General features: G+C 41.4%; 1 protein-coding gene across 5 annotated transcripts in view; it reads right to left on the bottom strand.

Moving 5' to 3' along the window:
• The window catches only part of gria3a (glutamate receptor, ionotropic, AMPA 3a), an 81808-nt gene that overhangs the window by 34930 nt on the left and 20197 nt on the right, over positions 1 to 26681 (bottom strand). For all 5 annotated transcript variants that reach the window (XM_052100566.1, XM_052100582.1, XM_052100573.1 and 2 more), the window contains exons 5-12: positions 18644 to 18697; positions 18393 to 18554; positions 12675 to 12842; positions 12380 to 12484; positions 10450 to 10557; positions 4256 to 4462; positions 1063 to 1436; positions 55 to 253 (exon numbers count right to left, since the gene is read on the bottom strand). In XM_052100566.1, coding sequence (XP_051956526.1) covers positions 55 to 253; positions 1063 to 1436; positions 4256 to 4462; positions 10450 to 10557; positions 12380 to 12484; positions 12675 to 12842; positions 18393 to 18554; positions 18644 to 18697 — 1377 coding nt within the window. The remainder of the gene's footprint in view (positions 1 to 54; positions 254 to 1062; positions 1437 to 4255; positions 4463 to 10449; positions 10558 to 12379; positions 12485 to 12674; positions 12843 to 18392; positions 18555 to 18643; positions 18698 to 26681) is intronic.

The raw sequence follows: 26681 nt of genomic DNA, 5'->3' as shown, positions 1-26681 counted from the left end.
CTCTGCTTAACTGCTTAAACTACATTTGATAATACATTGCTACTGGTGTCTTACCCTGAAGAACTCTTTGGTGGAACCGGAGTCAAGGGTCCCATAGGCGATCTCGGTCTGCTTGGCGAGGTCTTCTGCACTCTCTATAGGCGACACCATTCTTTCCACAGTAAGAAAAGCGGCTAGATTTGCAGTGTAGGATGAAATGATGATCAGCGTGAAGAACCACCATACCCCACCAACTATGCGCCCAGACAGAGATCTGAGAGAGAGAAAGAGTGAAAAAAAAGAAAGAAAGAGATGTGCAGTAGGGGAGCGAATAGATCCCCTCAGACAGATCAGTTAGGTTACAAATTAGCACAGATGCATTAAAAAAAGCTATCCTTGTTGACAAAAGATGCAAACATTTTCAAGCAACTGACAATACCACCATCCAAAGAACTGAAGCAATGATTAGTCAAGTCTGTCTCATTAGAGACAATAGAAAGATGAGGATGAGAACAAGGTAACGAGGAACACCTCAAAAGTAAAATAACGGAATCCAAGACTCACAAAGAGGTAAGCAGAACATGGTGTGAATGAGTAAGATGAAAGAAAATGAATTAGTGAATGAATGGTGAAAGATCATCTTGGTGAATGAGCGAAGAGGGCTGACATTCCTCCACTGAAACAATTTATAAACACCAAACTGCTGAAAGTAAAATAGAGACATGCAACAAGAACACGGTAGCCCTCCAAGAAAAAGAGAGAGAAAGAGAAATAGACTATCTGTATCATGGTGAATATAAATTATTTTAGTTGGTGCACTGCATCACTTTAACCAAGCTGCAGTTCAAAAGAGAGAAAGAAGGGACTGTGATTAATGTGACAATAAGTGATTGAGTGAATTAATTAACAACTGATTTGACAATTGAATGGTGAGATACTGTAAGCTTACAAAAAATGAACACACCCCAAATAGAATAACATATATGCACCATGTAAGACAAACCGACAATTAAATGTGAAGATGAGGGGAGAGAGAAAGATGAAGATGGAGGGTTAAGAATGTGCTAAAACAAAAGCACCAACCTTGGTGAGATATCACATCCTTGCTGCATGAAAGCTCCAAGTGAGAACCAGAGACTGTTAAAGATGCCAAAGTCGTTGGGTGGGTCAGGTGGTGACTGCGGATCCTTTGCCTCTTCGTTCTCGTCCAGGTGCCATTCGTATGGACTGAAACGACTCACCAAGAAGAGAACCACACTCACGCCGATATAAGCAAATACGATACACATCCAGATCTCATAGGCCAGGGGGTCCAGGAAGGAGAAGACTCCAGGTTTGGACTTCTGTGGTTTCTTGATCATGATGGAAATGCCCAGACTCATGAATGGCTTAGAGAAATCTATCACCTCCTCCCGGACAAGGGTTATAGTGAGGGGTGCCACAGCTATATCTGCTCTCTGGAAACATGGAATATAGTACATATTAGTTCACCATTTGAGAAAATAAATAAAAAAGCGTGATAATGGAAAAGTTGTTCAATTGTCTGGCGTTTTGAATATGAATATGAGACAAAAGTGCGAAGAATGAACAACTTTTTAAGCTTCAAAACAGCTGTAAAGCAGAACTTTTGGGTTCAGAGTTGGTTCACTTGATATTTTCTTAACATTATATTGTGTTGCAGGTGTTTGTTACCATGTATTTGTCTCATAATCCTTTCTTGTCTCTGATCACAACTCCAACTGCTTATGAATGCAACCCAAAGCTCACACAATATTTGATAATTCTATTAAATATTTAATGATAAGAACACAACAGACTGAGAATGCAATTAAACCTCCTGCACAGTTGAATATTAAACAATATGTATCAGATTAATTTATTATATGATACATAGTTAATTGAAACAAAAGCAGATGCACACAGACAAACACAAATTTCTCATTCTTATAAGTTGTTTAGCTTTAGGAACTAGACAGGTTGAGCTAATTTTCTCCTACAAAAATAAATGCAGTCTGAAGACAGACCATGTGATCAAGAGATTGTAAGAGAGAACTGTTTTGGAGCTTTATCATCTGAGAGCACTGACCATTGCCAAAGACTTAGGTAGGGTCAGCAACACCGGAAGACTTGAAATACCTTCATTTTAAAATCAGATCAGACTGTCAAAATAAATTAACATGACACAGGAAAGACAGTAGAGAACAACAGATTAACAAGCACTAAAATTATCAGTAACATATGTGTGATTTTGTGAGATAAATTGGTGATAATTGTACAGTCAGCCATTCACTGATGTAAAGTGCTTATTACACAGCTACAGTACTTATCAAATAAATGGACTTGAAAATTTCGAAAATATAGCACAGCTTCAAAGGAAATTTGTTATCTGGGACAGCAGTCATTTAAACAGTTAAGCGGTCATTAAGCAAAATATTTTATTGGAGACTGCAGCAATTGAGTAGTCAGAATCAAGAATTTCAGTTTTGTAATAATTCGGATGAATCCTTTTATACCCCTAAATGCATGTCTAAACGCATACCTCTGGTGTTAAGTGACCCCAGATCTCATTTCACTGCTGTACCTCATTCATTTTTTTGGAGTTGTACCCATACCTCTTCGGTATACCTCAATCTCTCTTATAAGTAATGTCTCACTTTCAAATCTCTGCACGGCTTGGCTCCCTCCTATCTCTGTAATCTGCTTCACCCCTACGCACCGACCCGCTCTCTACGATCCTCCGACTCTAGCCTTCTCGTCGTCCCTCGGCATCGCCTTGTTTCGATGGGGGGCAGATCATTCAGTGTTGTAGCACCCAAAATATGGAACTCTCTACCCCGATCACTCTGTTCTGTTAACACTATCTCTGAATTCAAATCCATGCTCAAAACTCACTTATTTGCTGAATGTTATAACTCTTAAGTTGTACTGTTTTTTTTTTTTTTTTTTAGCTGGGTGCTGTCCCATCTACCTAACCTTCTCATTTTCTGTACCTTCACTGTTATCTACCTGCTGTTGTTTTGTCTGCTGTCTTTGTCCTCTGCCTTTATTGTTGCTTGTCTATTGTAAAGCGTCCTTGAGCTCTGGAAAGGCGCTATATAAATAAAACTTATTATTATAATGTACGGGGGGAAAAAACAAAAAAACATTACAATGGTTACCAGAAGTGTATAAGGTCAAAGGATAGGGTCTTAATCCTGTGTCAAATGTCCTTTTTAGTTTTTATCATATTTAGTCAACCTTATCCTATTTTAGCTGACAAAGTCTGGGCTTTTTAATGTAGTTTTAGTCAATAAAAACTGTTGACATTTTAGAAACATTAAGTCATATTGATATTTTAGTCACTGAATACTGTAAACATTTTATCCATAAGAGTAATATTGATAAGGATTTGTCAATCTAGTCTATCCAAAACCAATATATATAGACAAATGACAATCCACCGAGTGCAACGTTTGTTAGTGTTTTCCACGAAGACACCCACCAGATTTTGTAGACAGCAGGAGGAGGCACGAAATTTGACGGAGGTGGCCGCCTAGTAATTCTCTATGCAGGAAAACCATGTATTCATACAAATAAATACTACTGTATAGCATGTTGATTTTCTGTGCAACAATGAATTAACAACAATGGTGATTTCAGAACTCCTTATGTGTGTACACATACATATTATATGTTATTTCTTACTCAAGGTGGCGCTGATGTGTCAGTGATTGACTTGGTTTACATTTGACATTGCTATTTGATGAAGAAACAAAGTGGAAGTCAACTATAGCAAGTGTAACACAGGAACAGTATTTAGCTATTGTCATTTTGGTGTACTACTAAAATTATGTAAGTTGTGCATCTATTTAGACTAAAATAAATTATGTGTAACTTATGTGTAGTTCAATGTTTTTGACCGCCAATTGTGTCTCAGGAAATTTCAGTGTGAAAGTAATGAATCCTGTTCTTTATTTGTCTTTGATACATGAAAAATAAAACATCTTGAAAATATTTGTCAAATTTGACAATATTCTGTCAATTTATAGATCAATTTTTGATAGATATACCGTAAGTGTTGGGTCTCTAAAGACCTGAATATGTAAGAGTGCTTGGTGAAATTCTCATGAATTTAAGAGTTAATCATACAAAGAAAACAAAATGGCTTTTTGTTGACATTTATTTTGACAGCAGACTCAGTGATTTTATGTAAGGGCCTCCTAAGTGTTACTGACCTCACACAGCCACTATCCCACCCCTCATCCCCAACTGCTGACAATTTTTTTACAACACTCACCCCATATACCAACTCCCCCACCATGCCGTTCCAGGTCTTGGTCTCAGGGTCGCGTGCTCCGTACTTCCCATCAGCCACAATGGACAGTTTGTACCTTATGCCCACATGCTTGGCGATTTCTGATGCCAAGTCTACACAATAGCCCTCATACCGCTCATTCCCATCCAACTGCATATAATTCCTCTTGTACATTACATAGGGAGCTTCCTGTTAACCAAATCAGATGAGGTTCAGCTTGCTTTGAACACACACACAATAAAAAAACAAGATCATTCATCTGCAATCATGCTGATGTTTCTCTCTCTCTCTCTCTCTCTCTCTCTCACACACACACACACACCCACACACCCACCTATGTTGGGTAAATTACTCAGTAAAAGTAATCCATTATAGATTGAGAATTATATAAAAAAAATATCAGATTACTTTACTGAGGTATTTTTCCAGAAAGTACTCACATTACAAATTACTTTTAAGTTACTTTCTAACACACATTTCACAGAAAAGTTAGTTTTTCTGGTCAAATTCAAAATAATGTCTACATTATTTCTAACAGAATTATTTCTAACAGAAATGCAAAGATGTACATATAAACATTATTCATTTTTCAAATGTATTCTAAATGAATAATATTATTTAGAAATATATGTAGCCTAAGTTAAGTGCTTAAAAGCAATTTACTCAATTTAAATTAATTAACTGTAATCTTATTTCAAGAATTTAAAATGTCATGTTTTACACAAATGTGATACTTTAAGAGTAATTAGATTACAGTAAATAATTACTTTGTAATCAGATTATACCCAATACTGACACACACACACACACACACACACACATAAGTTTCATTCTTACTTACACCAACACATATTGAAATATAACACGCACAGTAAGTGTCATAACAGCAATGTGACAGCCAAATGCAGCTAACAACAACAACGACAACAAAAAACTGCTAAAAGCCGGGGCTGCAGCTGGAGGCTAGTTTGAATTAAAACTGGGTTGTGGGTTTAAGCTTTAGTAGTGGATTCTAAATTCTCAGTAAGGAGAGCAGAGTTAGATGGGTGGAGTGCAGAAGAGAGCAGACGGAGGTACATTTGCAGGTTCTCTCATTAGGAAACTGGTAGGCTAAAGCAAGCAAGGATGGGGAGAGTTGTTAAGAGCTCTATTTCAGAACCTCACACACATGTACACATACAGTGCATGCAGGAGGTGTGTTAAAAAGGGCAGCAGAGGATTTCTCATCTTTGATGATCTTTTTTTTTATTATCAAACTCTAGTTCATCATCATCAACACCAAACCTTAGCTTTAACATCATTAGATGAAACTCTAGCAGAAACAGATCAAACAAATTTCTTTCAATTCATTAAATCAAACTTTACATCATTAAAGAAATGTTTTGTTTTAACAGCAAATCAAACTTTAGTCCTAACAGAATCAAAATAAACCTAAGTCTCAAATATATTGCATCAAAGTTTTAAGAGCACCAAATCAAACTCAAAAGCACTGAAATCAACATGCGTATTCTGATTCAAGCTGATTTATCATACTGTTTTCCAAAATGCATCTCAAACACATAATAATTTGGGATTTCAAATGTTCTTCAAAAATAGACCCAAAAATCTGTTTTATGACAATGAATTGAGACTTAAATTGAAATGGGGTCAGTTTATATACACTGCCTGCCAGGCATTCAAAAGTCGCATACTGTAATATTTCATCAGACCGCCTTATGGGATAACCTTGTCATTTAGTACATTCAGGTAGTCAGCTGTCTTAATTTTATTGCAGCATAACATTGCTGAGCCTAGACCTGACCAACAGATAACACTGCCTCCAGAGGCTTGTACAGTGGGCACTATGCATGACAGGTGCATCGCTTCATGTCCTTCCCTTCTTACCCTGACGCACTCATCGCTTAAGCATAGGTTAAATCTGGACACTGTAGATTTAGGAGCAAAACACACAAGCATAGAACAAGCTATGCATTCACTTTCAAGCAACCTCGATGCTCACGCTCCCGATTTCATCCAACAAGATACTAGAGTTTTCTGTTTATTCTTCTTTTGACGGAACAATTCCAAATAAATAGCGAGTGGCGTTTGGGGTGTAGGCGTTCTACCTTCGATGTTTCTCTATTCACTGTTCATCAAATTCATTATCTGCATCAACAATCACTTTTCAAGTGGCAATGTTCATTTTGTGGAAATCTTTCACATTACAAGAGTTTTCGATGCACATTGCACACCGATTTTCATATTAGGTGTAAGAAAGATTGTGTGTTCTGCAACCATATCAGCCACGTCATGCTGTTTACAACTGATTACATCAGCATTGTATGCCCGAGTATATCCCAGTAACGGGGAACCAGCATGCATGTCAGAGGCGGACTGGACATCGGGAGAACTGTGACTTTTCCCGGTGGGCCGGTCGCAAAACAGGGCCGCAATATGCAGGAGACAGTGACACATATTGCCACGACACCTACCCCCCCACCCTGCAACAACTTTCGCAGCATTAATGCAGACAGATATGTAAAAATTTTGGAGCAGCACATACTGCCATCCAGCACTGATGTTTCCAGGGACGTCCTGGAATTTTCAGCAGGACAACTTCAAAAGACATACTTGCCGAATAGGCAGAGAGTGCAGGTGCTAGTTTGGCCTGCCTGCAGTCCTGAACATCTCCAATTGAGAATGTGTGGTGCATTACGAAGAGCACAAAACTGCAACAAAGACCCCCGCACAATTGCGCAGCTGAAGATCTGCATAATGAATAAATGGGGAAAATTCCACTTTTTAAACTTAAACTTGTTTCTTCAGTGCCTAAATGTTTAATAAGTGGTATTAGAGGGCCTGTGTAGATCAGCGAGTATTGATGCTGACTACCACCCCTGGAGTCACAAATTCGAATCCAGGGCATGCTGAGTGACTCCAGCCAGGTCTTTTAAGCAACCAAATTGGCCCGGTTGCTAGGGAGGATAGAGCCACATGGGGTAAACTCCTCGTGGTCACGATTAGGAGTTCTCGATCTCAAAGGGGCACGTGATAAGTTGTGCATGGATCACGGAGCGTAGCATTAGCCTCCACATGCTTTGAGTCTCCGCGGTGTCATGCACAGTGAGCCACGTGATAAGATGCACAGATTGACTGTCTCAGAAGCGGAGGCAACTAAGACATGTCCTCTGCCACCCAGATTGTGGTGAGCAGCCGTGCCACCACAAGGACCTACTAAGTAGTAGGAATTGGGAATTCCAAATTGGGAGAAAAGAGGATACAATTTGTATTTATTTATTTAAGTGTTATTAGAAGAAATGGTGATGTTTCACAGTGGTAAACACTCAACTGTCCCAACTTTTTTGGAGTGTGTTGCAATCATCTGATTTGAAATTACTGTACATGAAAAACAATTAAACAAATGTAAAATTCACAAGGTAAAACATCACGTTTAGTTGTAGTGCTTAAATTATAGCTAAGGGTTTTTGTTTTTATTAGCATTTTTCAAACTGTCCAAACTTTTTTGGAATGTCAATTTGGATGTTTAAGAGACCAAGCTGGAGTGACTCAGCACACCCTGGATTCAAACTCGCGAATTCAGGGGTGGTAGTCAGCGTTAATAATCGTTGAGCTACCCCTATCACATTCTCTCTTAAACAGAAGGATGTTGCTGTTTGCTACTGACATCTAGCGGTAGGCAACTGCACATCAACATAACTGAATGAGGAATCTTAGCACAGCAGGCATAACTGCTGCCAACCAGAACATTTTGAATGAAAGGGAAGGACCAGCCATACTGTGCATATGTTTTTCTTTTACTAAGGTGTAATCTCAATGTACCAGTGTAGGTATATCCATTGTTGGTTAAACTGCCCTAATAATGTCTTTATTATATAATCGTCTTTATCAATCTACATTTATGTATTCAACATATTACAGCTTGCCACATCATTGCATGGGTACACTGTTTGGTGAGACACATTGCAAGCATTGTCGCCCATTCCATGATCTGTCTGTTTTACAGACACATTGCGTTTCAGAAATGCGTCACAAGGCAATGCCACCCATATCATGGGCAGTCTGTTTCACAAACACATTGCAAGCAATGCCACCCAATTCATGGGCAGTTTGTTTCACGGACACATCACGAAGCAATGCCACTTCCCATTCCATGGGAAATCAGTTTGCACAAACACATTGGAAACTATGCAATTTCACAAAGCTAGTCATCTTTCTGCAGGATATGGCACTATTACATACCATTAGTAAGGGTTTAATGTTCGCTAGTCATATAAGGTTACATTAACAGTATTACTAATATCTCTGCTTCTTTCAGATTCTTCGTCTGAGACCTGGTCATCTAAATGTAACTATTAGTTAGTTCTCCTTTTGAGGGGATACAAGTTAAATTATGTTGTGTCACCATGTCACTTTCAACCATCGCCACCCCAACACCACCAGTTTAGGTCCCATCCTGTTGTGGGGGGTAACCACCTCTTCCCTGCCATCATCGCCTTCCGGCAGGTTCTGATTGTTCGAGCGAGAATCCTGACACTGAAACATAGGACGGGCCTTACGCTAAGGGAAACTACTCTATAACTAACCATTGTTATTCCATACTATCGAGTTCTCTAAGAGAAATGAGAAGCTACACACTGCACCAGTTAGGTTTAAAAGAATTGTTACCAGCTGAAACATAATACCGGTAATCACTGCAATTATGATCCAATCAAAGGCTCTTAAGTATCTGCTTATTTAAATCCAAACGGTGACTTTTTCTTTTGGCAAGGCAGTGTATTAGACACAAGCACATCTGCCCAAGATTTGTTTTCTATGCATAACAAATCATTCTTTTCACAAACTCCATTAGTTATTAGTGTATTTCACTGTCTGAATCTACTTATGAGGTCATCATAGGCAGAGTCAGAAAGAGGTCATCATTTATTTTAAATGTAACATAAGGTGAACCTTATAGTACATTTAAATATAACTTTGCTTCTCTGACTAACTAAATTAGGTGATATCTAGATGTGTTAATTTCTGTTATTATAATTGACTGTATACATGTTGACTTTGCTAATAAATATAACAATATTTAATGATAATGTTTTTTGTATGATCAGCTTCAATGACAAAATTACTAAGTTGATTTAATTTTCTCCACCATGCTTGTTTTTCTCTGTCTGTGTGAAAGGTTTAGCTTCTGTGACCTTCAGGTCATACATTATTCAAATGGCTTATTACCATATTCACCCTTTAATTAATATTCTTGCAGATTGTTCTCAGTCCTTGCCTCTATGTTTCTCCCCCGCTCTCAAATTCTCTGATTTAAGGACATAATAATGAATCTTGTTTAAGACCAGCTGTAATCACTGTATAGTCCTCACTGATTTAACTTCCAGCATTTGGCTTAATTAATCATTGTTTGACACATTGTGACTCAGTCGACGTAACATGTCCAGTAGACATAACATTTCCACATGCCTAACATATATTTAACTTTGGCACGTCCTTTTTGAAATGCTCTAGATCCATCTTTTGTTAAAAAAAATGTTGTGGACCCATAGAGATACGTGAAGGTTCTGCAGGGGGTCTGCAGGACCCTGCAGGTCCTGTTGACTACATATTAATTTATGTTTATGATCTGTTAAGCATTATAGAAAATTTAATTTATGGGACTACTGAAATTGAAAAACAGGACCTCAGCATTGTAACAGAGCACATCTAAAAGACATAAAATGATGCACTTTCTTGTTTATTATGATATTTACTATTTCATAGCATGTGTGAGAAATTTTTTGTGTGTGTCTTTAATATGTATTTTTATATCATTAGCATCCAGCCCAGCATCTCAGTCCTCTTGCGCACTGCAGAGAAGCCATTCAGTACTTACGTTTGGTGAAAGAACAGCGGTAGAGAGAGGGAGATTGTAACCTATTTCTTACCAAACACAGTATTGTGATGTCACTGCTACAACAGGCCACCAGAATGGAACTGAAAATGCTTAGGCACTCACACGGATACAGTTGAAACACTCTTCTGTGATCGACTGTTTCAAAATGTAGTGAGTGAGTGCAAAGCAACTCAAACAAAAAAGCGTTCTGCCCCCCCAGAATACAATGCAACAATGACACTAAACCTGGAAGGGCAGAAGTATCATGGTTCACGATATTTAAAAGTAGCATTGGATAGTGTACCATAATAGTAGTGACCACAATGGTTCTGTTTTCCACAGAGGAGGATTCGTTGGTAACCTGCTGCTCCACTATATAAACAAATTTCTCATATTCATTCCAGTAGCCAATCTGCAAGGGACAGAAACAACAATGGTATAAATAAAATCGACCTATCACAGTTAACAAACAAAAGACTCAACAGCAATTCAGAAAGAATATTATACCATACAGATATGGTTTCTGAAAAGTGCATGCCAACTTTTGGATACAGCAGGAGATTGAAGCTTCAATAATAACTGACTGTTGGGTTTTAATTAGGTCACAGAAATATATTTAAAGAATTTAATGGGAAAATAGGAGTTACATTTAAATATTACTAATAGTATTTTCTAATGGTTATGCTGGTTTATGCAGCATTAACAGTAAATGCATTAATCGTGATTAAGAAAAATGTACACTTTAAACTTTTTTAATTAATCACGTGTTAACGTGTTAATTTGACAGCTCTAGTATTTTCACAAGTAGATGATTTTCTAGGTTTCTAGTGGGACCCCAAGCATAAAATCAGTAATGTCACTCTAAACAGGAAATAAGTGTTAAAGAAGTTAAGCTCAATCGAAAGTATTTGTGGCAAAATATTTATTACCTCAATTAGATTTTTATTTGTCTCTCCTTTTATTAAACAAAAACAAAAAAGCTAAAATCTGGGTTCCAGTGAGGCACTTACAATGGAAGTGAATGGCACCAATTTATAAACGTTAAAAAACCCACTGTTTTAAAAGTATAGCCACAAGACAATATGCATGCTAACATGATTATAGTGTGATAAAACCGCTAACGTTTTCTGTGAAAAGTTATATTATTTAAACCATTTTACATTTCAAGTTTTTAGAGATGAAAGTGCTTTTATGAAATTATTAGCTTCACATTTCTGCCTTTGTACCCACCAAAAATTTGCCCCATTCACTTCCATTGCAAGTACACTGTATCCGCAAAGCAACCAGCATTGTGGATGACCCCACACACCCCTCACACAAACTCTTTACCCTCCTGCCGTCTGGCAAGAGGTACCGAAGCATTCAGGCCCTCACGGCCAGACTGTGTAACAGCTTCTTCCCCCAAGCCATCAGACTCCTCAATACTCAGACACTGGTTTGACGCACACACACACGTGTCCTGAGTTGCACTTTAATTACTGTCACTTTATAACTGGCTGCTACCTCAATAACTGCTATGTGCATAGAACACTATCTCATAGTATGTTATGTTTACGTTTTTAGAAACTGTCATCTTTTTGCACTACTGTGTACTGGTCGGCGCTGCACTGTCTCTCACTGTGCCTATTGTCCTGTTCATTGTTAGAAATTTCTTGTACTGTCCCGTACTTTTTGCACATGTTTGCACGTGCACTTTATATAGGTATATAGGTGTATATATATAGGTATTTTATTAGTTGTGTAGTCTCATGTGGTCCTGTGTTTGTCCTATGTTGTTTTTATGTAGCAACATGATCCTGGTGGAGCGTTGTCTCATTTCGCTGTGTACTGTAATAACTGTATATGGTTGAAACGACAATAAAAACCACTTGACTTGACTTGAAGTACCTCACTGTAACTTTTAATATTAAGCTTTTTTTTAAAGGGGAGATGAGTCTAAATGATTTTATTGTAGTAATCAACATTATGCCATAAATTCGGTTGATTCTGTTGAACTTGTATTAACCCAGAATATTCCTTTATGTCTACAAAACATTATCAAAATAACACATCAATTTGGCTTGAGAATAGTTATGAACAATTAGATTAGGTGTGAAGGGCAGTGTTTTGTAGATATTTTGTCTTTGAGATAAGACAATGTAGGCATGTCTTGCTAAAATTTGTAAAATGACACATGGCTCCACTATGACAGTATTGTGTAAATTTATAGATACTGCCCTCCCAGAATCACTAACCTTTCTGGCTCCTCCAGGTTTCATCTCATAAACATCAATGGTGTAATTTGATCTTCGTCCAAATGAGTCAAACTGAATATTTCCCGTCATACCCTGAACCTGTACCTGCAGGATGAGAGCACACAGGAGCAACAGTAACACCCACAAAATAACAACCACAAAAAAAAGACAAGCATTAAACAATGTCAGCACATATACAGGCAGAAAATAAGATAAAATCCTTGCAAATCCAGAAATATCTCTCAGCTAGTATGTGTCTGTGGGGTGGATGAGGCCCTTTGGAGACCCCTCCTACCATTTTGAGAGCTCTCTCAATGTCGATTCCCTGGCTCCATGGTACAGCTGGATTGGCAAGGCAGTCACCCGCACTCCCTCGACGGGAAATATCCACACGCTGACGCCTCAAATACCGAAATGCCTCCACTATCACCAGGATGGCATCATGAGTCAGCGCAGAGGTGTACTAAACAAAAGAACAAACAGATGAACAAATGACAAAGTGCAGGCACACATCAGTATTTAAACAGAACTACACAAACCCTCACAGGCCTTGTTCACACAGAACACAAAACAGATTATTTTTTCAAATCTGATATTTATTGACTATATTTATAAGGTATACACTGATGAGCCAAAACATTATGACCACCTGCCTAATATATATGTTGGTCTTCTATGTGCTGCCAAAACAGCGCCGACCCGCAGAGGCATGGACCCCTGTAGGTCTACTGTGGTATCTGACACCAAGACATTAGCAGCAGATCCTTAAAGTTTCGAGGTGGAGCTGCCGTCAATCGGACTTGTTGGTCTAGCACTTCATACCAATGCTCAATCGGATTGAGATCCGGGGATTTTGGAGGCCAGGGCAACACCTTAAACTCATCATATTCCTCAAACCACTACCGAACAATGTGTGCAGTGTGGCATAGCGCTTTATCCTGCTGAAAAAGGCCACTGCCATCAGGGAATACCATTGCCACGTAGGGGTGTAACTGGTCCACAATGATGTTTAGGTAGGTAGCCCATGTCAAATTGACATCCACATGAATGGCTGGACCCAGGGTTTCACAGCAAAACATTTCCCAGAGCATCACACTCCCTCCAACGGCTTGTCATCTTCCCACAGTGCATCCTGGTGCCATCAATTCCCCAGGTAAATGACGCACATGTACACGGCCATCCACGTGATGTAAAACAAAATGGGACTCATCTGACCAGACAACCTTCTTCCACTGCTCCAAGGTCCAGTTACGCTGCTCGCGTACCCATTGTAGGAGCTTTTGACTGTAGACAGGGGTCATCCTGGAAACTCTGACCAGTCTGTGGCTACGTAAACCCATATGCAGCAGGATGTGATGCACTGTGTGTTGTGGCACATTCCTCCCTTAACCATCATTCAAGTTTTCTGTGACTTGTGCCACAATAGACCTTCTGTCGGTTCGGACCAAACAGGTTAGCCTTAGTTGCGACTGTTGTAGGCGTACACAGAATTTTGAGTTTAGAGGGATGGACGTCGTTTGGCGCTGTCGTGCATGGTTAATGCGCACGTTTTTCTTTTTTCTGATTGTTTGGTTCGGGGGGAAGTTCGGGATTTAACTGTTGCGCTAATGTTGGAATGTGGACTTTATAATTTTCAAATGTCAAAATGTCAAATTTTTATATGAGTTGATTGTCTCTCTCTCCACGTGGAATGTGAATAGGTTGGGGCACCCCATAAAAAGATGGAAGGTCATTTTTTTTCTTAAACGTAAGAAATATGATATAGTCTTTCTTCAAGAAAACGCACCTTTCCCCGCAGGAAGCAAAAATTTGGGGAGATTATGGGGTGGACATGTTTTCTTTAGTGCTGGCAGATGAGTCATTACATTGATAAGTAAATTCAATTCAAATGTCTCAAACAAATTAAAGATAAATTAGGAAGAGTCATTATTGTTTTAGCAGAAATTCAGGGGCAAAAGTTGATTTTAGCCCATTTAAGCCCCTAACGCGGGTAACTGGGACTTTTTTATAGATCTTGATGGGATGTTGCAAGCCGTTGGCACCCCTCATGACATAATATTGGGAGGAGACTTTCATCTTTTGATGGATTCAGTCATTGATCATAGTGAAGCAAAAGTATGTAAGCCCCCTAGAGCAACAGTGATGCTTCACAGGATTTGTAAAAAATCTTGGTCTTACTGATATTTGGAGACTTTTGAACCCATCTGGTAGGGACTATACATTTTTTAATCATTCTAGTATAGATTTGTTTAATATATCCAAGTCCCTCATTTCATCTGTTGTTGATTGTTCAATTGGAAACATATCAGATCATGCCCTGGTGAGTTTAGAGGTGCTGCCACATATGGAGAAAAAGAAATCATATAGTTGGCGCTTTAATGTATCCCTTTTGCAAAATCCTGATTTCCAACAAATGCTAAAGGCCGAAATCAATGTATTATATGGAGACCAACTGGTCCTCAGTATCCTCTGTGGGCGTGGCTTGGGAAGCACTTAAGGCAGTTCTTAGTGGTCGGATCATACAGTATGCCTCATTCATCAAAAAATCCAAAGCACAAGAACTTGTGGAGTTGGAAGGGAATATTAAAAGTGCAGAGACAGAGCTGAAGTGCTGATTGTCGTCTGATGGCCTCAGAGAATTGACCCAATTGAAATACAGATACAATACTATTTTGTCTCGGAAGGTAGTGTTTTGGTTATTCAGGGCAAAACATACTTTGAGTCAGGGGACAAAGCAGGGAAGCTATTGGCTAGATATATAAAGCAGAGCGATTCTTTTTCTACCATTCCCTCAGTGTAATCTGGTGGTGAAATATTTACCTTGGCAATTGATATTAATAATGCTTTTAAAGAATTCTATCTTTATCTCTATTGTTCCACGTTTTCTTCTACTGATAAAGATATTAGAAACTTTGTGGAACCATTAGAACTCCCTAAACTGATGAATAAGCAAAGCAATTCTCTTGATTCTGATCTTGGAGGAGCTTGGCAAGGTAATTAAGGCCTTGCCCGCAGGCAAGGCTCCGGGGCCAGGTGGCTTTGCCATTGAGTTTTTTAGATGTTATGCTACAGAACTGGCTCCACTTTTGCTCTTCTGATAACGTTAGCCATTTCCATCACTATTATGTGGTCAGTGGCGAATTATCAGATTCTGGTCGCGGCCATCTCACTTGATGCATAAAAGGCATTTGATATGGTAGAATGGGATTATCTTTTTAAGATTTTGGAAATATACAGGTTCGGGAATACATTTATTGGATGGATTAAGTTACTTTATAGACACCCGGTAGTGGCCGTACAAACAAATTGATTAATTTCAGATTATTTTACTCTGGACAGGGGCACCCAGCAGGGTTGCCCTCTTTCCCCATTAGTGTTCTGTCTTGCCCTGGAACCATTAGCAGCCACGATAAGAAGGCAAGATGATTTTCCAGGGGTGGTGGTGGGATGTATGGTGCATAAGCTTTGATTTACGCAGTTTCTATTTTATTATTTGTCTCCAACCCCACTAGATCTATGCCATGCCTCCATAGAATTATTCATTTCTTTTCTAATTTCTTGAGATACAGTCAATTCGTCTAAATCTGAAACTTTGGCAGCAAACTGACAGCGTACTGCCCAGTAACTGCTTTCCAGTCGGGCACCTTCCAGTGGCCCAAACAGGGCATTCATTTGCCTGATTTATTTAGTGTTAATTTTGACCCCTTAATAAAATTATTTTCGAGCGATGTGGGCAAGTGGGCTTCATTACATTTATCTATGATTGGGAAGGTTAATGTTATTAAAATGAATTGTATTCCAAAAATCAACTACCTGCTACAATCTCTCACTGTAGATGTCCCCCTCTCTTATTCTAAGCAATTTGATAGCATAGTGAAGTCCTTCATTAGGAATGGTAACTTTCTTAGATTGCATTTTAATAATTTACATAGGCTGATTGACAAAGGTGGTTTAGGCCTACCCAAGATTTTGTTTTATTATTATGCATTCGGTCTCAGATATTTGGCTCATTGGTTACTTAAACCTGAAAGAGCCACTCACTGGTTTTGTATTGAAAAGGAATTTCTTTAGGCTCTGCTGACTTTTATAGGTATCTTCAGATCAGGCACTATTTTAATCAGGACCTGAAAGTGAATTTAAACAACCTAGGATTTGTGGGAACATTTATATCATTAACTACAAATTTAGGAGCACACAAAATTATATCCAAGTTATACAAGAGCATCCTGCGGTGTAAAAAAAGACAGCACACATTACGTTAAAGCGAAGTGGGAAAAAGAAGGTAATTTGATAATCACCGAAGAATGTTGGGAACACATGTGAGATACAATGGGTTACAACAGGATCTAATGTATGGCGTGAATTTTGTTGGAAAAATATAATGAGATTTTTCATCACCCCTGTTCAGAAAAGGTATCGGGGCATTGGAGATGCGTGCTGGAGATGTGGGGGGGAGGGTGCTAACCATTACCACATTTTTTGGGAATGCCAAGTTATTTCTCAGTATTGGGCTAGAATAACCATATACAGAATGTTTTTGCATTTGTTTTTCCATTTACTTTTGAAACCCTATATCTAAGTAATATATCAATGGATAAATTGGACTCGAAGGACAAGAAACTTCTATACATCTTATTGACAGCAAGTAAAAAGGCTCTAACAAGGAGATGGCTCAAACCAGAACCACCGACAACTGAGGACTGGATAAACATTGTGCAAGAGATCTACACAATGGAAAAACTGTCCTTGATACTCAAAGGGCAGAGGGACACTTTCTACAGGATATGGTCCAAGTGGACGGAATATGTTAAGCCGGTTAGATCTGATTTTTTGTAAACACTGCTGCTTTTTACTAATTGTGCACAGATTTAAAAGTTTAAATGAATAGCATAAATAATTTGGAAGTAAATTGGTTTCCCCGCCACCCACACTTGAGTTCTGATGATCTTGTAATAGAAAGTAAAAAATGGTAAAGCAACGTAATGTACTTCATATGTCAAACAATTGTAAAATTCAACATGCTTTCTCAATAAAAGTTAATTAAAAAAATACAAAAATAATGCAGGTTTCCTGTAACAGGTTCAGGTCTCCATTTTGATGTAAGATTCTTAATAGGTTTTAATCATTCTATAACTCTCCTGCTCTGTAATAAAGAAACAGGTCACCGTTCTTTGGATTCAGAGATTAAAAATACAGCTGATATGTCACTGTTCTGATTTAAAAATAAACAATTGTGTATTTAGTGTTAAAAAAAAAAAAAAAAAAAAAAGTAATTTCTTGCCCCTATCTTGCCATTGCAAAGCCTGTCTATTAAACTAATCTGAGGAGTTAAGTTACACCCGTTATCTCACATTTGCACTCGTGTGGATAAAAGTGTCCAGAGTGTTTAATTCTGACATTTATTTAAATGTTGCCTCAAGCATATGGCTGAATGATGCAAGGGTGCGCCTAATGCAATTCAAGATTTTACATAGATTCTATTGGACCCCCTCTAGATTACATAGGCTTTGTCTTAAAGACACACCCACCTGCTGGCGAAGCCAATCAGAAGTTGGAGACACAACCCATGTCTTTTTGGGGGGTGTTAAGATCCAAGAATTTTGGTTAAAGGTTCAGAGTTGTTTGTGTGATGTTTTGGGCACTCAAATTTTACAATGCACCAGACTTTGTATTTTGGGCAGTGGGACAGTCATAAATTTGGGAGATAAACATATAAAAAAAAATTGGTTCTGACCAGTAACATGATTGGCAGCAAATTATTTTAAGGGGTTGGAAGTCGGATGGAGCGCCATAATGTCCAGAGTGGTGTGTGGAGATGGGGAGGGTGGCAAAAAACTCAAACAGGTCATTTATGTGATATATGGACTATTTAAGTCACACAAGCATAACAAATATATGATCATAATCACACACTGCATATATGTTTAAAAAATTATACATAAATAAACATCATAAATACACATAAATAAGCATACAAATAAAGAAAGAGAGAGAAACAGACAGGAACAGAGACCTTCAGAGGCGTGTTTCTAGACTCAGGAAACTCTCTCTCGTCGAGTCGTTCCCAGCGCTGGAGAAACTGCTGCACAATTGGACTTTCAGGATTTATAATTTGGAAGCCGGTTACGTTAGCACCACCTGAGAACACCTTATCCAAACTTATATTAGAAAATCCCTGTGGAAAACCAGTGTCAATGGTCAAAGAAAGGTGGCCAGAAGAAGAGTGTAAGTGAAGTGCTCAAGTGTGTGCGTGTATTTCCTCACAAGATTAGCTAGGATGTAATGATATCCTCGACTGTTCTTTCCTGAAATCACAACCTGTAAATAACAGAATAAAAGAGTGTGTTACTCAATACTATACCTAATTGTTTACTTGGATCATTTTCTGAAATTAAAAAGTGACAGATGAAACCAATTAAATAGAATAGCCATAATCCTGAAAAACTGCAGAAGGCTGAATTTGTATATGTGCATTTTGCAGTCCCAGCAGTGAAAATGCTTACATGCAATTTATTACAATTTATTTACATAAATAGTAAACAGTTGAATAAATATACTAAGGAAAACGTTAGAATATGAGTGACATTTGTAAGGTATTTTATGGGTGAAATAAATGTATTAAGTTAAAATTTTATGGGAAATGTTTACGCCAAATACCCCAAATACTTTCGTTTTCAATTAATAAAATAATTCAAGTATCTAACTTAAACAGTGTTCATTTTGATTTGTGTTGGTGAATAAAACATAATAACACAATATATCCAATAATTTATACCAAAAATATATCACCTGTCCCCAGGTTTTGTCATTAATATAACATTGATTCACTTCTGGTAAACCTGGATTAATACATTAATTTCACATGGAGAACCGAAAAAGTTGGAAAGATATGTGGAATGCAAAATTAAAAACTTCCAGGTATTCAAAATAGCCATTAGCGGATACAAAAATCAGCATTTCCCTAAAAGTCATTAATACAACATTATTACCATATTGTGGTACTGAAAATGTAAGATGTAATGATGAATGTCTAAAAAAATTAAAGAATGTTAGGTTAAAATACCTAGAGTGTAGAAGAACACATTCTACGTATGGAATTTTGTATTTAAAAATTTTTCATGAAAAAATTATCAGGTCAAAAGAGCCCATGATTAAATATTCATCCAAAAATGTATGAACTGTCATAATTTCCTTGCGTGAATTTGTTTGACATCATGGAGCTAGTATTACATCGATTCCACGCACACATCACTGGGATGTGTTATTATTTATTGTTCCTATTCTATGCAGGTACTTGAATGCATTGGCAATATTAATATAGTTTAGTGTCATGCCAGTATAGTTTTGCTGACTCTTGTCCACAACATAAAGATATGACCCACACACACACAGTTATTGATTTTCAAACAGTAGCAGACAGACAGTCTGTTGAAAGCGCTGTGCTCTGATTAGCTTTCTTTGAATGTTGATTGATTTACTTGTGGATTTCATTATCTCTGTGACCTCCCAGTGACACACTCACATTCAAATTCTCTCCTACTTTGTCTGAGTGTATATATGTGTGTGTGTGTGTGTATGTCTGTGTGTGTGTTTGTAAAAGACTAGAAATATAGAGACCGAGAGGGAAAACAGAAAGAGTGATAGAGACAAACAGAAAGGGAGAATGTAACAGTACCTTTGAGAGCTGTATTTCTGGATGAGAGGAAAGAGTATTTTTAGTTTTCTCACTGTTCCCCTGTTACAGGACACTGTGCCCTAGTTAAACACACACACCTCTCACCGTAACACTATTTTTATCCGCTTATTTGCTATTTGCTTATTCGAATTTTGAAAAGGTATTGATTATTTCCACAAAATGAACATTGCCTGATCTCTCACGATAGATTTGTGATAGCATTCCAATCTACATCTTGATGTATTCCTTCCTCATGATCACAAAAAAAATTTCATGAGCTGAATGGGAGACTAAACAAAAAGTTAAAATATGACAAGACTGTGGGGCCTGGATAGCTCAGCAAGTAAAGATGCTGACTACGACACCTGGAGTCACAAGTTCAGTCTTCTTAAGCAACCAATTCACCCAGTTGCCAGGGTGAGTAGTGTCACGTTGGGTTAACCTCCTCATGGTCACATAATGTGGTTCTCGCTCCCCCCCCCAAAAAAACAATGTGACAAAACTGCAGTATACCCAACAGACTCATCCAGCACGTGCAAGCCATTTGAGCATCATGAGACAGCAGCGCTTCACTTTCGGTTAATCGCACAAGTAAACGTGGCCGCTTTGCTTCGGTCAGGCTGCGTGGATGACAGCCTACAGTAGATTGGAATGCAGGCTCAAAAATCTTCATATAAATAAAATAGCCAGCACCTCTGTTGCTTGCATGCTAGTGATTACCCCTCTGTGTGATTTTGAAAAATGTATGACATAATATTTAATATTCCACACAATTTCGTGATCAGTAATCAAATAAGCACATTTGTGACATTAACTGTTAAGTAATTTGTACAAAAGGACAGGTTTTATTTCATTAAAGCACTTAAGAAGTTCTGTGAAAATTCACATGCAGGATCATATCATAATCATTTGGTTTTGCACAACATTTTCACTCAAACTGTTATGCTAATAATATAATTTGTAATGAAAAATGAACTATTAAATTAGAAAAATGCTAAAAAGTAATTGTTGGAAAATTGAATATATTTGCATGGTTTTTTTTGCGTCTGCACAGCCATTGACCAGGAAAATAACGAAAATGGCACTACATATCAAAACGTTTGCTGACCCCTGAGAGAGAGATAGACAGACAGACAGACAGAAAGACTGACAAACAAAATAAATCTCTCTGTCTGCAAGAAGTTTTAGTACCCCATGATGTCGTAGACATAGCAAGAGTTTGTTTCACCGTGTTGAGCAAACACACTTGCAGCGCGGCACACTCAGTCAACCAATACGCTTGAATGTTACTACAGAGACAATTACCGAGGTGGCTGGCATGACAAACACATAAAGACAAGCATGTAGCCAATGTACTACAAAATACATGGCAGTTTCGCATAGCACAGGCCTTGACAACTGGTAAAATCGCACACAGCATTTGTGCAGCCGAGACGGTGCTCGTATCGCGGTTTCGTCGTGGTTAAGAACTTCATTAAGTCAAGTCACCCACATCATGTCTCTCACAGTTTACCATAAAAACATACAGTACTGTGCAAAACTCTTAGGCACATAAGATGCTTCACAAAGACATTTGTCTTTAGATGGTTATTTATATCTTCAGCTTTAGTGTGTCAATAGGAAATATACATTTTAAACTCCCAATCATTCCTTTTGCAAATAGAATACAATAGAAGAACAGGGAGCCCTGCAACAGATGGCAGGGCCCCCACAAAGCCCCCCCACTGAACAGAGTCAGTCTGAGATTACATCAGTCTGAGATTACAATCAATTGAAACAGCCTAAACAGATAGAAGAACTGTTGCGAAATCTCCAAGAAGCTTGGAACATCCTATCCAGGTGCACCTAGTGCATTGGTGCTGTTTTAAAAGCAGGTCATACCAAATATTGATGTAGCTTTTTTATGTTTACTGGACTTTGAATGACGTTAATTGATAAATGAAAACTTTATATGGCATTACTTTTGAAGATATCCTCACAATGCAACATTTTTCACAAGTGCCTAAAACTTTTGCACAGTACTGTATAAAAATACTAATTCAGAAATATATGATTAATATTGGGCTATTCATTCTTTTTAGGCATAATGTATTCACACATGTAGGCATCTGTAGTCTCTTGTGTTCCACACAGTGTTGTCAACTTAAACTGGTCCTTGATTAATTAAATGTAACTTTTTAAATAGTCTGGCATTTTTTTTATTGCTATAGCATACTGCAACCCTGCAAAACAGAAAACAGCACCTATTTTACTAGTTTTTCTATTTTAAAAGCATTGACAGGCTGCTTAGAATATGTTATTTTACAGTTCTTTCCACAGTAAAATGCACAGTGAAATATGAAGTTATTTTGGGCAGCTAAATATTTTGTTAATTATTTAATTATAGATTGCGTAACCAGACGTCCTAGTTTATTACACAGGACAGTACAGGTTTTTGGTAGGGTCACTGATTTTTTTCAGCTTAAATTAAACTCCTCATTGTTCTTCTCACTATTGTCTCTGGTAACCTTTTCAGAGAAGAAAATTAATTTTGTTGCGTTGCACGTTGATTTGATGATTGTCACGAACCCCGCTCCTCTGCCTCATCCCCGCTTCGTCGCACACACACTCACTCCCTCGACCTCACTCCCTCGCTCCGCCCCCTCGAGCTTTTCACGCTCTTTTTGCTCGCTCGAGCCCTCACGCCCACTTTGCTCCTACTCGCTCACATGCTCGTAGGTTATCTCCCTTCCTCGAGTTTCTCACGCGTTTCCAATCCCTCAGAACATTATGACCACCTGCACTCGCGTCATCTGCACTCCTGCACATTAGTTTCACCTGCACTCGTCTCATCACCTATCATTGTTTACACCTGCACTCGCCCCTATATATTTCACAACCCGTTCGTCTCACTCCTGTTGGTTATTGTATTTAGTTTCCCGTGTCTTTGCCCCCGCTAGTCTCGTCTTTTGATTCCCTCTTGAACTCCTCTTGCTTACCCCCTTAGCTTGCCAGCTCCTCGTTCCCCTAGTACCCCTGACTACTCCCTTTGTAAGTTTACCCGCCTCTCGATCCTGTTTACCCCGGCTTTGACCCTCGCTCCCCTCGACTACTCTCCTGGATTTGCCCCCTTTACTCTCTTTGATTCCCCAGCTTTTGACCCTACGCTACCCTGACCATTCTCCCTCTGGATTTTCCCCACTGTACCTTCGCCTGCTCTTTAAAAATAAAAAGCAGTTTGGATTTACATTGTGACTGTCTCGTCTTGTGTGTGTGTGAGCGGGTTACAAAATAACCAACCTCACCGTAGACAGTCACAATGCGTCACGCGGAGGATTCGCGCAGCTCACTAGAGCGGAGAAGCACGTCACATTCGGCGCGAGGAGCTACAGTTTGGAGGCAGGACCAAGCGCTCGCGGCCCAGGGGCAGCAGGTATGTTCTTTGTCTGACTTATGTCACCCTGTTTCACCTGTGTCTGCCCCTGAGTCCATTTATGCCTCCAGTGCATTTCTGAGCGCCGTGAGCCTTCAACCCCCTGAAAGGTTTGACGGCTCTTCGGGCGCTTGCCAAGAGTTTTTCGTGCAAGGCAGTGGTGGTGTAACGCACGTCCTTGACATTATGGAGCCAGCGGCCCGACTCTTGGTTTTGCGCCAGGGGAGCCAACCCTTGGAGGCTTATATTATGGATTTTTGTGCCCTGGCCAACCAGGTGAATTTTGATGAGGTGGCTCTGAAAGACATTTTTCAATTTGGACTGAATGAGCCAGCCTCATCATTCATGCCTGGTGGTCGCTGCTCTCTCAACCTGGCTCAGTTTATTGACCTCGCCCTACTGTGCGCTGGTTCCTCGTTTACTGTGGGGGAAGCAGACACTGAACCAGCGCTCCATACCACGGCCCCCGTCTTGAAGCCTACCACGGCCCCCATCTCGAAGCCTACCACGGCCCCCGTCTCGAAGCCTACCACGGCCCCCGTCTCGAAGCCTGACACGGCCCCCGTCTCGAAGCCTGACACGGCCCCCGTCTCGAAGCCTGTCACGGCCCTAGCCCCGAAGCCTGTCACGGCCCCAGTCCCGAAGCCTGTCACGGCCCCAGTCCCGAAGCCTGTCACGGCCAGCGAGTCAGCGCCCATGCCCGCCACGGCCAACGAGCCAGCGCCCATGCCCGCCACGGCCAACGAGCCAGTGCCCATGCCCGCCACGGCTGGCGAGCCAGCGCCCATGTCCGCCACGGTCGGCGAGCCAGCGCCTGTAGCCTCGACCGTCCCCATGGCCACGTCCCCTGTTGGCCGAAGACGTAAGAGAAGGAAGAGGGCCCCTTCTCCCCAGTCTCGTCTTGTGCTCAAGACCGCAGAGGTTCCCTCACAGTCTTCCACGGCTCTGCCGGGTTCTGCTCCGCCCCCAGAGTCTTCCACGGCTCTGCCGGGTTCTGCTCCGCCCCCAGAGTCTTCCACGGCTCTGCCGGGTTCTGCTCCGCCCCAGAGTCTTCCACGGCTCTGCCGGGTTCTGCTCCGCCCCCAGAGTCTTCCACGGCTCTGCCGGGTTCCGCTCCACCCCCAGAGGCTTCCACGGCTCTGCCAGCCTCTGCTCCACCCTCAGAGCCTTCCACGGCTCTGCCAGCCTCTGTTCGCCCCTCAGAGCCCTCGCGGCCTCCGCCTCACGAGCCTCCCAAGGCTCTTCCTCTCGAGCCTCCCAGGGCTCTTCCTCTCGAGCCTCCTAAGGCTCCTCCTCTCGAGCCTCCCAGAGCTCTACCCCTCGAGCCTCCCAGAGCTCCGCCTCTCCAGCCTCTCAGGGCTTCTCCTCCTGAGTCTTTCAAGGCTCCTCCTCCCAAGCCTCCCAGGGCTCCTCCTCTCGAGCCTCCCAGGGCTCCGCCTCCCGAGCCTCCCAAGGCTCCTCCTCCCAAGCCTCCCAGGGCTCCTCCTCTCGAGCCTCTCAGGGCTTCTCCTCTCAAGTCTTTCAGGGCTCCCCCTCCCAAGCCTCTCAGGGCTTCTCCTCTCGAGTCTTTCAGGGCTCCACCCCTCAAGCCTCTCACGGCTTCGCCTCTCGAGTCTCTCAGGGCTCCTCCCCCCCTGCTTCCCCTCTCAAGTCTTTCAGGGCTCCTCCTCCCCTCGAGCCTCTCAGGGCTCCGTCCCTCGAGTCTTTCATGGCTCCATCCCTCAAGCCTCTCACGGCTTCGCCTCTCGAGTCTCTCAGGGCTCCTCCTCCCCTCGAGCCTCTCAGGGCTCCGTCCCTCGAGTCTTTCATGGCTCCACCCCTCAAGCCTCTCACGGCTTCGCCTCTCAAGTCTCACAGGGATCCTCCCCCTCTCAAGCCTCTCAGGGCTTCCCCTCTCGAGTCTCTCAGGGCTCCTCCTCCCCTCAAGCCTCTCAGGGCTTCATCTCTCGAGTCTTCCAGGGCTCCTCCTCCTCCCGAGCCTCTCGGGGCTCCGTCTCGAGTCTTTCATGGCTCCCCCCTCGAGCCTCTCGAGCCTTCCAGGGCCCCACCTCTAGAGCCTCTCGAGTCTTCCACAACCTTTTTCCCCGAGCCTCTCACGGCTCTACTCCCAGAGACTCCAGAGCTTCCTAGGGCTCCGCCTCCCGAGCCTCCTACGGCTCCGCCTCACGAGCCTCCTACGGCTCCGCCTCCCGAGCCTCCTACGGCTCCCCCTCCAGAGCCTCCCACGGCTCCACCTCCCGAGCCCCTCACGGCTCTGCTCCCAAAGACTCCAGAGCTTTCTATGGCTCCGCCTCTCGGACCTCCTACGACTCTACCCCCCGAGACTACAGAGCCTGCCAGGTCGTTGCCTCGGGGACCTCCCACGGCACCACCTCCATTGGCTCCACCTCCTGAGCCTTTCAGGCCTTCGCCCCTAAAGCCTCCTTCGGCTCCACCTACAGAGCCTTCCAGAACCCCACCTCCAGAGCCGCCTACAGTGCCGCCTCTGACGGCACCGCCTTTCACGGCTCTTCCCTGGCCCCCTGACCCTGTCTGGTGGCCCCCTGACACTCTCCCTGTCCTGTGGCCTCTTCCCTGGCCTCCTGACCCTGTTTCTGTCCGGTGGTCACCTTCCAGACCCCCGGACCCAGTCCCTGTCCTCCAGTCACCTTCCAGACCCCCTGACCCAGCCTCTGCCCTATGGCTGCCCCCTAGATCTCCCGACCACCCGCCTGTCTGCTATGTTCCCCCTGACCTTGCCTTGAAACTGCCCATTGACCCCATGGACTGTCTCATTTTCCTCTGTGCCCCTTGGACTGCCCTCAATTTTGTTTGTGTGTTTTGTGGGTTGTCTGTTCAGGGTTTTTTTTTTGTTTGTTGGGATCATCCTGCACCGCCTCCCGCGGTCGTCAGGAGCCGTCCTATTCAGAGGGGGGAGTACTGTCACGAACCCCGCTCCTCTGCCTCATCCCCGCTTCGTCGCACACACACTCACTCCCTCGACCTCACTCCCTCGCTCCGCCCCCTCGAGCTTTTCACGCTCTTTTTGCTCGCTCGAGCCCTCACGCCCACTTTGCTCCTACTCGCTCACATGCTCGTAGATTATCTCCCTTCCTCGAGTTTCTCACGCGTTTCCAATCACCCAGAACATTATGACCACCTGCACTCGCGTCATCTGCACTCCTGCACATTAGTTTCACCTGCACTCGTCTCATCACCTATCATTGTTTACACCT

This window comes from Xyrauchen texanus, chromosome 3, assembly GCF_025860055.1.
Source record: "Xyrauchen texanus isolate HMW12.3.18 chromosome 3, RBS_HiC_50CHRs, whole genome shotgun sequence".
NCBI lineage: Eukaryota > Metazoa > Chordata > Actinopteri > Cypriniformes > Catostomidae > Xyrauchen > Xyrauchen texanus.
The sequence above is the reverse complement of the archived record's forward strand: the minus strand, read 5'-3'. Positions and strand labels throughout refer to the sequence as shown.